This window comes from Ammodytes marinus (assembly GCF_949987685.1).
Source record: "Ammodytes marinus genome assembly, chromosome: 22".
NCBI lineage: Eukaryota > Metazoa > Chordata > Actinopteri > Uranoscopiformes > Ammodytidae > Ammodytes > Ammodytes marinus.
Genome location: NC_137226.1, coordinates 7,861,543 through 7,873,477, shown reverse-complemented (window position 1 = coordinate 7,873,477; position 11,935 = coordinate 7,861,543). Strand labels below are relative to the sequence as shown.

At 41.9% G+C, this 11,935-nt stretch overlaps 1 protein-coding gene across 1 annotated transcript; it reads left to right on the top strand.

Moving 5' to 3' along the window:
- Positions 1–1,052: 1,052 nt before the first annotated feature.
- On the top strand, positions 1,053–11,014 carry LOC307268186 (sortilin; the record flags this gene model as incomplete). The annotated part of the gene is made up of 21 exons (XM_080050728.1): positions 1,053–1,313; positions 1,748–1,810; positions 1,987–2,063; positions 2,148–2,244; positions 2,641–2,808; positions 3,119–3,192; positions 3,380–3,426; positions 4,004–4,140; positions 4,228–4,311; positions 4,896–4,956; positions 6,118–6,270; positions 6,566–6,663; positions 6,794–6,893; positions 7,062–7,230; positions 7,315–7,508; positions 8,141–8,333; positions 8,421–8,537; positions 9,578–9,725; positions 9,835–9,941; positions 10,143–10,260; positions 10,355–11,014. The coding sequence occupies 21 exons, from the start codon at positions 1,053–1,055 to the stop codon at positions 10,367–10,369; spliced, it is 2,481 nt and encodes an 826-aa protein (XP_079906854.1). The 3' UTR covers positions 10,370–11,014.
- Positions 11,015–11,935: the final 921 nt, after the last annotated feature.

The window sequence follows — 11,935 nt, the reverse complement described above, 5'->3', positions numbered from 1 at the left end:
TTTCAGTTCCGTCTAAAAGTGATACCTCCGAAAGTTATGAATCATTGTAGGATTCTGCATTGTTTGAGCTTGAACCATCGCAGACAGCCATTTTAAAAGGGCAGCGTGTATCGGATTTGTTGGCTTGCTGTTGTAAATTAACAATGCAACATTGAAGCCTCCATTGAGCCTTCACATTTGACATGTTTCTTAATTCCCAGTCTTCCCTCTCTGCCCTAAGGGGGAAGTTAAGTGTGTCAGCCTGTTTTAAATCAGACCTAATGGTTTCTGTGAAAAAAGTGAAGGCACACCCACCACACACCAGCTAATACTCATAATTTTCAGGCGAGTCATTACAATAATATTTTGTTTTGTTGTTTGATAATATGCAACACCCCAAGTTTCCAGTTATTAAAATATATCTAACATCGCCTATAATTATATTTTGACACTGTCACAGCTTGCCTCACAGATCAGCTGGGGGCCAAACAGCTGGGCTCTTCTCTGTCATCCTGCCAGCTGGAAGGGTTTTAATAGGTGAACACATGACGCCCTCTTGCGTTCAGCTGTGCCAACTGCAAATACATTCAGGGTGAAAACTATTCCCTTGTGGTGCGTTCACGGTTCCTCCCACTTTAGGAACTTGCAAGACTTCTCCATTCCGGCTACTATGCCTATTTTTAGATATTTTTTTTAATCTTGACAACAAACTAAGGCATCACAGATTAATTTCTCATAGTTAGTCACACACAATCCCATATTGTCCGTTCTTGCATTGGTTGGCAAATGGCCAAAAGAGAGCGTTCCCACTCAATGGAAATGCTCTCCTGCAGCTGTAGCTCTGGTCACCTGTATGCGGGCAGAAATAAACACCTGCTGCAGGCGGAGAAGGACGCACCGCTTCACGCAGCACTTTTTATGTTAATGACCCGTCCAAGCAAGCACGTCCCACCCACGTACGTGCCTTTACAGCACACCTCTCTAATAACCAGAGTCAGTTAACAGTAGACATCTCTGGTCTCTGGTCCTGATTAATTGTCCGTGGGGTCCCCCCCTTTAATTTGGCATCGGATATGATCTGGAGACTTGTGGTCCTGGGTGGGGTGTACATTCTTCTCCTGGGCGCTGAAGGCAGAGGGCGCGCGGGGAGAACGGTGACATTCCACCGCACTCAGCAGGATGAGAACCAGGGCCAGGGCGAGGGCCGAGCGCGTTCACGCCCCAGCAGGGACACCGGTACCCCGGCCAGGCCTTCTCACGGTCCTCCCTTCTCCTCCTGCCGGACCCCCCTCACCCCCGCCGAGCACGAGGTCCTGGATGACAACACGCATGAGGTGAGGTGTGTTTGAGTTGTGTGACATTGAGGAGTGTTTGGCATTCAAAACGTCATATCATCTTGAATATTTCAAATGTTTTCTTATTTTTTTTATTTCCAAATATGAATAATGAATTTCCAACTTGTTTGTAGAGTAGGACATTATATTTTTTCTTGTGGTTTCTGCTTTTCTGCACTGTTCCATGATATTAAAAGAAAGCAACATTTATAGTAAAATACAAAGTTTTGCTCTCAGGGTCTAGTTACTATTGTAGTAATCAACCAGATAACTCTTTTTTAAACTTTTTTTTAAATCATGTGTGTCAGTTCATTGGCAAGAAGCAAAAAGGAAGTGGAAATAAATGAGGTTCAGTTAATTTGTTTAGTTTTTAATTTTTAATTTTAGAGGTGATGCTTCCATATGTGTGAGTATCTCTCCTCTCCTCCTCCTAGACAGGGTTTAATGGTGATGATGGCTCCTATGTAATTCTCACTTGGGTGGGTGATGGCACTGGGGTGAGTATCTTGGTACTTCCACAAAACAATATTTTGAACAATAAACCTGCCCAAATTGAAAAGAAGATGACTTGCCTTGGGTCAAAAGTACTGACCCTAATATTTGGATCAACTGGACTCCTATTTCTTAAACTGTGCATGTCAAGATTTAAAAACTAGATTGCTGCACTTCCCAGGTGGTCCTGGTGCTGTCAACATTTAGTGCTCTGATAGATACTTTCCTGGAAGGAGGCTCCTCACGACTTTATCGGAGGTGAGTTAAAGAATATTAAAGGAAATTGCAAATCCTGGGAAGAACGTACATAAAATAAACTTTTTTCCACCCCTCTCCCATCAGTACGGATTATGGAAAATCCTTCCAAGACATTTCCCAGCATATCAACAACACCTTCATAAAGGAAGAGTTTGGAGTCAGTGTTGGACCAGGGAGCTCTGTGAGTTAACAGACCACTGACAAGTTTGTGCAATCGAGAGTTTGTTGAGTTGGGGAAGTGAGTTGTATCCTCCTTACATGGGAAGGTGATGTTGTGAAGACATCTCCCATGTTGCACTTCTTCACTGATGGACTTGTGCAACATCTGTACCGTTGGACCACTTTTTACTTTTTTCCACCGCAGTTTTGTGGCCGCCGACAAGCTCAAAAATACAACCAGAGAAAAATACATCAATTTGTAGACATTTTTTCAATCATCTTTACCAGTTTATGACATTGAAAAAAAACTGTAAGCTTTAGCCCTTTAACAAAAATAGCATCTTCTCTGTTGTGAAGTGATTTTTTTATATTTTCGTCATCTTTGCAAACTTGCTTTGTAAATGTCTGTAATTGACAGGTGATACTGACAGCAGACATACCGGTGTTGGACAACCGAGGAGGGATCATCTTCACCTCCACAGACGCCGGTGCGACTTTCAAGTTCATCCAGCTGCCCTTCCACCTGGCTCAGCCAATCACGTACCACTTCCTCAATCCGGACTTCCTGGTGGCCCTTAGCATCGACGTGAGTCACATGGCCAAATGCTCTCTTTATTCAGATCTTTAATTCTCCTGTTTATTTTACATTTTTACGGTCATGGTGGTCTCCCCCTTTTGCTCCGTTCAATAACTGGCCTCACATCACACACACATACCCACACACACACGCACACGCACACGCACACGCGCACGCGCACACACACACACACACACACACACACACACACACACACACACACACACACACACACACACACACACACACACACACACACAACTTAAAGCACACCTCAAAGCAAAGGTAAACACTCCTCTTGTTCCTTGATGGCTTGCAGGGCGGCCTGTGGCTCTCCCTGGACTTTGGCGCCAAGTGGACAGAAGTACACGATGGAGTGCATTCTTACTCATGGTGAGGATAAACAACCCCTGCGTGTCTATACAGAAAGCACATGTTGGATTAAATGTGTATTTTGTCAAAAACCTTTTGCAGATTGCTTTGAATGAAATCCGCGTGACAATTTCTTGCTAAATTCTTTTGCAATAGAAACTGTTGTGACATGATTTTATTTTATTTTTTACCTTCCTCTTTCCATCAGGGGGGCTGGCATTCATTTGTTCTTCAGCTGCAGTCGAGTAGACACGGGTAAGACGCTGTGTAAGACGTGCCGTGCACATCTTCAAAAGTCATGTTTTGAGTTGATCTGAAGGACTCATTTACGACTGTGGTCGAACAATTGAACCCTCTCTATAAAAGAAAAGAAAACTCCTTAACACTAAAAACACCATGAGAGGAAAAACCTACTGCAGTCTGAACACAATACAACAGTACACAAACAAAAATGTGAGATCACTGTACAACACACACACACACACACACACACACACACACACACACACACACACACACACACACACACACACACACACACACACACACACACACACACACACACACACACACACACACACTCACACAAACACACACACACACACACACACACACACACACACACACACACACACACTATAACCACATCAATAAAAAAGTCAATTTGATAAGAATTGCCTGAGATACGATGAAGGATTAGATATTGCTGAGGGAGCCAGGGGCACCTTATGACGTATACTACTTCATTAAATTAAGGGCCCAGGGAGAATCAATAATGTCCTCCTTGAGTGTTCTGTGTCTCATATTCCTGCCTTGCGTCTTGTCGCCTTAGTTGAGGCGGACGAGAGGGGAGATTTAGTTCTGAAGAGGACCAAGGATCTGGGGAAGACTTTCACCACAATCCATGAGGACATCTACAGCTTCGGCTATATAGGAGCCTTTCTTTTCTTCTCCGTCATGGAAGAGCCGGTAAGAAAAAACACAATTTACTACTGAAATAGACAAAAATCAAATCAAATGAAAAGTGTTGTCATGTGTTGGTGTGTCGTTCCACAGAGATCCCCTCGCGTCATGTATTTCTCATCGGACCAAGGAGACACCTTCAGTCGAGCATTGCTCCCTTCTGCCTCCACTGAGCAGGTGAGGCGGAGATAGATAGATAGATAGATAGATAGATAGATAGATAGATAGATAGATAGATAGATAGATAGATAGATAGATAGATAGATAGATAGATAGATAGATAGATAGATTTCTGGAGAACTTTAACTCTCCTTCGAAACTTTTCCATCAGACATAAACACACGCTGTTGGTGGCTAGACCTTATAGAAGTTGGTTTACCGTAAGTTGCAAACAGCCATGACAACATTTCCTTCTTTTCAACATCAGATGAACACACATGTTCTGGTGCAACACCCAACACACACCCACCCACACACACACTTACACACCCACGACATCTTGTTGATAGCACAAACACACACACTCTCTCTCACGGTGATTAGACAAGGTCTATGGCAATGATTAAATTAGTCATCACAAAGTTGTTGTTTTTTATTTTGGTTTCTTTATTATTTTATTGCAAGTCCAGATTTGTTCACCCACATGCTCTCTTTCTGTGTGTGTGTGTGTGTGTGTGTGTGTGTGTGTGTGTGTGTGTGTGTGTGTGTGTGTGTGTGGTGTGTGTGTGTGTGTGTGTGTGTTTGTGTATGTGTGTTCACAGTTCTACTCCATCCTGGATGGAGATGTAGATATGCTCTTCATGCATGTGGACAACCCAGGAGGTAACGTACACAGGCACGATCCGTATTTTCCACAAGAAAAAAAACAAAAACCCTTGGTAAACATGCTTGACACACATTCGCAAACGTGTTATGTGGAAGACAACATGGCATAAATTATGACTCTCTCAGCCCCTTTTGTTTGTAATGGAAAAGCTCAACGGCAAAGGGCCAGACTGGTTTCACAAGTTCTTGGTGTTGCTGACAAATCATTCCATCATACTGAGTGTGTGTTCTGTGCATGAAAGTCCAGCTGCCCAGTCTTTCTTTCTTTCTTTCTTTCTTTCTTTCTTTCTTTCTTTCTTTCTTTCTTTCTTTCTTTCTTTCTTTCTTTCTTTCTTTCTTTCTTTCTTTCTTTCTTTCTTTCTTTCTTTCTTTCTTTTCTTTCCCTCCCCACCTCTCATTCTGTCTCCCTCGTTCAGTCTCTATTTCTCATTCTTTTTCTGTTTCCTCTCATATTATTATAGTATTATTATTATATTTCCTAACCTAGCACTTGCTCCAGTTATTGCTGTGCGGGGTCAGATGATGGGACTGCCGAGAAAAATAAGGGAGATATGGGGGTAGAGGGGCTTTATCTTTTGTCAGCTGAATGGAAGGAGATTTAGTTTACACGGCAAAAGCTGACAAACGTATCTTGGGATCAGGGTGTAACGCACACACACACACACACACACACACACACACACACACACACACACACACACACACACACACACACACACTGGAAATGTAAACCACATCCATCACCTCCCTTTAGCTGAGCTTGCCCTTCATGGCTTTAGGCTGACACGAGTGTGAGCTTCACCTAGTTTAACATATGACGGATGTAGACAAGTAGTTGTTTATCGCTGATGTTGAAAAGTTTGTGTCAGCGGGGCTTCACCTGTTTCCCAGGTGCCGATCCTCTTTGAGGGCGAGATGAACTTTGTGTTTGACATCAATAAATCCTAGCAATGCTGCAAAGTTATAAGTATCAAGATAAGTCATACCACTGTTCATTTCACACTAACGTCTTGATGCTAAGATATGCCACAAAAACTCCTGTACAATTGTCCGACAATGTATTTTACAATAACTGGCAGACTTTAACCCTTGCTTCTTGGCTGATGAGAGACTAAACTTAACCTTGGTTCCTTTCTGTTGTCTCCCGTTTCACCACAGACACCTTCTTTGGGGCCATGTACACGTCTGACGACCGCGGTATCTTGTTCTCAAAATCACTGGAGCGCCACCTGTTTGACGGACACAGGAAGAGCGACTTTACCAACATAACCTCGCTGAGAGGAGTCTACCTCACAAACAAGCTAGACGAAGGTAGGGATTTCACTGGATATATTCTGAACATTAAAATCTTAAAACTACTTTTGATTGCTTATTAAAGCTGATCTACAAGACGATCTACCATCTTGTTTTCCCACTGAGCTTACCTTAAAGGACAAGTTATTTATTTTTTTATTGCAACAAAACAACAATTTGCTGAGCTTTGTGCATCCAAAATTCTGTTAGTTTAATTAAAGACACATCAATGGCCACATTGGTATATCCATATATAAAGGTTATATCAACCGTCGTTCCTAAGGTATGACTGTGATGGTGTGTTTTGTTACAGATGGCCGTATAAGATCTGTCATTTCCTTTAATAGAGGAGGGGCGTGGAGACAACTCAACAAACCTGAGAATGTGGAGTGTGGAGAGCAAGTGAAGAATGTATGTTATATTCAAATAAGATGAATAAATGATACAATTTTATTCGCAGTCGCCATGTGCATAGTAACATCATGTTCTACAAGTTGTTACCGTTGACCTAAACATTGTGCGCCTGTGTGTGTTTCATCAGTGCAACCTTCATATTCACGGAGAGCACAGTCGCAACAACCACATTGTTCCCATGGTGGCGCTGTCTGAGTCAACTGCTACTGGTCTGGTTATTGCCCACGGTAAATCAACCAGCTATTCTGCCTTATTGACTTTCAACAAAAGAGCTTATGATAGACGGAAAACAATAGATAAATACTCTGTAAAGGAAAATAAATGGTCTTAAAAAATGTAAAATAAGAAGGGGATTATGGGTGTGTTTAGATGATAATATCCTCTTTTTTCTTCAGGAACTGTGGGCGACGCTCTGTCATCCTCGCAGCACCCGGACGTGTTTGTCTCGTCCGACGGGGGCTACAACTGGAGGGGGACACTGCGGGGGACTCACCACTACAGCATACTGGACTCTGGAGGTCTCATTGTGGCTGTGGAGGCCCAGCGACAAGTCAAGACTATCAAGTACTGACACCAATAGTGTTATTTTGCAATGCAGTTTCTTCGGAACTAAACTGCCCCCAAAATGATGCTATACGTTTGCATTAGGTTCTCAACGGATGAGGGCCAGTGCTGGAAGTCCTACAACTTCACGGAGCAGCCCTTCTTCTTCGCAGGCCTGGCCTCGGAGCCCGGCACCAAGGCCATGAACGTCAGTGTGTGGGGCTTCCGGCCGGAGGAAGACGGTCAGCCCATGTGGGTTGCCGTCACCATTGATTTCCAGAGCCTCATTACAAGAGAGTGTGAGTCGAGATGAGGTGGAGCCCTAATTATAGCAGTTTTCCTATTGTTCAATAGTTTATGCAACACATTCAAGTGCATTTTTACAAACTGGCATGCTTTTGAAATGGAAGTCAGTTGGCCAAAAAGGCTCCCAGCTTGTCAAACCATCTCATTTCTTGCCGTTTAATGCTCCTGCCAAAACACAGTGTTGGTTATTTCAATTATGGCGTTTCTTTTTGGATTTATTTCCTGATTTTGTCACTGTCAATCAAATCTGATCAAACAGGCACCCAAAGTGTTTTTACGACGGTTCAACTAAAGATTTCACTTTTTTTAGTCATGAATATCTAATGAAATACATTCGAAGACAATACTTCAGGGCCTTTGACATTCTTGCTGCATGGTCACAACAGTGAATCATTGTGGATTTGAAGGTAAAATAAAGGACATGGTTTTGTGTTAGTACTACTAATCTTTGTTGTGAAGTGACAGCACATCCGCTTGACCAACAATCACATATCACAGCACTGTTTTCAAAACCTGAGAGTAAGTGAAGATTGGATTTGGTATCACCTCTTGAGCAGGTCAGACATGTAGCCCAGTTTTGTTTCACTTCAATTGCAAAAGTCTTATTTATTCTTTGATTCCCCAGGTAACGACCAGGACTATGAAGAGTGGTTGGCTCATTCCACAGACGGAGGAGACCCTGAGAGAAACGGCTGCGTGCTGGGTGTCAAAGAGACGTACAGGAGGCTGAAGAAACAATCCGTGTGCAGGAACGGTAAAGGCTTTGTGGTGAGCAAGAAGCAGAGCCCCTGCCTTTGCACCAGAGAAGATTACTCATGGTATGTTATGAGGGCCCGATGGCAGACCTAATGGACAGTATTCCCTTTTGATGATCAAATCAAACTAACCCCTGTCCTTTTCCACAGTGACTACGGTTACTATCGTCACGTGAACACCTCGGAGTGTGTGAGACAATCCAGCGATGCCAATAAAACCTTGGAGCTCTGTCTGAATGGAGAGGAGGATGAGCTTCTGACAGCAGGGTAACAATGGGTCACTTATTTTTGTTAAAGGTCACCTATTGTGCAAATGGTTATCAACATTAATCTGGGCCCCGTGTGTCTAGAGACTTAAAGCATGAGAAAAAACTTTAACTCCACCTCCACCTTTCTGAAAACGTGTGTTCAAAGACACCTTATTTCTCTCCCCTTATGATGTCATAAGGGGAGAAGCCACACCCCCTCTTTCCCAACCTAACTTAGTACCTTAAAGGTGAAGTAAGCGGTTTATTTATGTTAATATAAGTGTAAAATCGCTCTTTATTCATACAGTGATCACTTACATAATGTGCACGTTTCATAAAGCCGATCTCTCAGTCAGCTGCTTTGCATGTAATCGGCAAATAAACTTATTGGAGTATCCCGAAATGTTTATCCAATCAGAAGAGAGAAAGCTATAACCGATACTCGTCTCACTCATATATAGTATGTACACTCCATGGTCTCACTGCCGGTGCACGCCAGAGCAACAGATGGGCGAATGTGTATGCGCCTACAATGGCGGAGCAGGTAAAAATCCTTCCCAATGTCTGTTTTGATGGTTTTTATCATGTTTTATCACACTTATGGATCTGAGATGATGCTAGATAACTTGCTGCTTGAAGACCGCAGTGCATTAATGTGGTGACGTAGGGACGAGCGAGGGGACTGCTAACTGCAGTAACTGACAGGAAGTTAGCTAAAAGAACCATCCCGCTTACAGCACCTTTAACCTGTGATGTGCACACCCCCAGATACCCCTGATTCAAACCGGCAGCTGGTTCAGGGCCAATCAGAGCAGACAGGGCTTTTTTTGGAAGGCGGGGCTTAAAGAGACAGACTCTTAAACAGAGCGTTTCAGAGGGGATTCAGCAATGGCACTGTGAGAAATACGACTAGAAAAGATTTTGTTGGACACTACACTACACCATTTCTAGTAGAAGCCCAAATAACAATGTTGAACCTGAAAATGAGCATACTATGTGACCTTTAAAACTGACACACATTTACCACACACTAACACACTTTATGCCTATGTTCTGTAGGTACCGTAAGGTCCCTAGTGACAGGTGTGAGGGGGGATTCGGCCCTCAGCTCGCAGCGCAGACTGTCATCAGACCCTGTGGTGTTAAACCCAGCCCCGGCAGTCCCCCTGCCAGGTCATCATCTCCAGTGACACACTTTGACACACCGGTCAGTAGATTTGACACTCCTATAATTACTGTATCAATGTGTGCCTTAACTTATAACTTGGTCATAATTACAGGCTTTTTCTATCTCTTGTACTCTGTACTTTTTACAGCGAGAGAGACTGGTGTTGATCCTGGTGTGCGCAGGAGCAGGACTGGCCGTGCTGGTGGCTATCGTTTCCGCTGTCCTTGCTGTGAGGAGGGTGGTGTACAGAAACAGGTGAACCAGACACACACATCTTTGCTTTGTGTGTGTGTGTGTGTGTGTGTGTGTGTGTGTGTGTGTGTGTGTGTGTGTGTATGTGTATGTGTATGTGTATGTGTATGTGTATGTGTATGTGTATGTGTATGTGTATGTGTATGTACGCCTTAATGCAACCAGTGTTAGCTGACTATTGTGGTGTCATGTCGCCCTCTACAGGACGCCAACGTATCGTTTCTCCAACCTCCAGATTTTGGATGACGAGAACGGCATGACAGTCAATCTTGAAAGCAACACCAGTAGCAACGGCACAGCCTGCCCGCAGGACTCAGACGATGTGAGTTATTTAATACTGTGAATTTCAAATTATGAACTGATCTTGTTGTATTTTCCCCTTGAGCACTGATACTTTTATTTGTTTCCCTTGTCAGGATCTTATTCAATGACACATGGCACATTCTGATGGATGAAATGAATATTTACAATCGACAGCAGCTGCGCTGAAAAAGACTTATCGAAGATGTTTTGACAGAAGTACCCTTCGTGCAGACTTCTGAGGATATGAATGACAAGAATTTCTTAATTTATTGAGCTTCATTTCATTTAAAGGTGCAGTGTGTAAAGGGAATTGGTGTTTTTCAGAACAGACTTGGTAGAAATGAAATATAATATAATATTATTAAGTATGTTTTAATGCTATGTTTAGTAGCTTGGAAATAAAAGTTATTGTTTCTTTGATTACTTTAGAATAAGCGTTTTATATCTACAATGGAGATAGGCAGATATACCTACCCTTTATCCACGGAGGCCGCAATTTTGCACTGCCATGTTTCTAGTAGCACAGAATGGACAGACTTAATGGCCTCACACGTTTTTATATACTGTATAATGGGTGTCCACCAGAAAGGCACCTGTTGGAAGATGAAGAGCAAGAACTATATGATAAATAACTAAATACATCTTCTTTTCATCACTTGATATTGTGGAAAGATGATGGCAACATACACCTGTATTACACACTGTACCTTAAATTTGCTTTGCGTACTCTCTGATATGTACAGTATTTTTTTTATGTTAATCTTTCTCTCTATTTCAACACCTATTAATTTTCTGTTCAATGTGAAAGCAAGACAATCCTGAAAATGTGCATTTGTAAACTAATAAACAAACAAACAGAAAACAAAACAAAATACAGCATATTATTATTAAAAAAAATCTCACTTGTTGCTTGCAGTTGAAAATATCTCATAATCCAGGTCAAATTAAGAATGAATTTTTCAAAAATGTTGTCCATCAGAGGGCGCTGTTGGCGCTGCAACATGTCCCTTTGGTTTTGAAGTAAACAGAGAAGAAGAAAAGGGAGGAAGTCGTTGTGACGGAAACAAAGATTTGTTTTTAAGATGAGATCTCACTCATAGAAATTGTGCGTATACTTTTTATAGAGGAAACGTGGTTTGCTAGATTTGGCAACAGAGACCAATAGTCTTTCAAATAGATTTTTCATAGACTTAGAATGATTCCTAAAGGATAGTCATACCCAAACTAATATTATATTGTTGAATTGACCATGAGACTTGTAGATGGTTTAAGAACCAAATAATAATTATTTCCCATTTTCCCTTAATCCGAAGAAATACACTTAAAAAAAGTAAAATCATGGTTATGTATTCTATTCTACAAGAAAATAAAATTATGTGTTAATAATATGTTATCAGCCTGACATCATAAACAAAAATCTTACAGCATATCAATGTTTTGGGTCTGAGCTGAACACAGTGAACAGTAACAACCTTCGTGTCAAGGGAGATTAGACTTTATCTGTACAGCTGACCCCACATTTTATTCTAACAGGCAACATAGCTGAACTGTTATCTGAGAATTTTTTAATAATTTTATCAAAGATCTGGTTTATTAATGTCATATTTCATCTCAAGATTGATTAAACATCTTTTTTTATACATATGACTTCTTGTCTTCGACATCCCCAATATCAAAATACCCTCCCCTTCAAT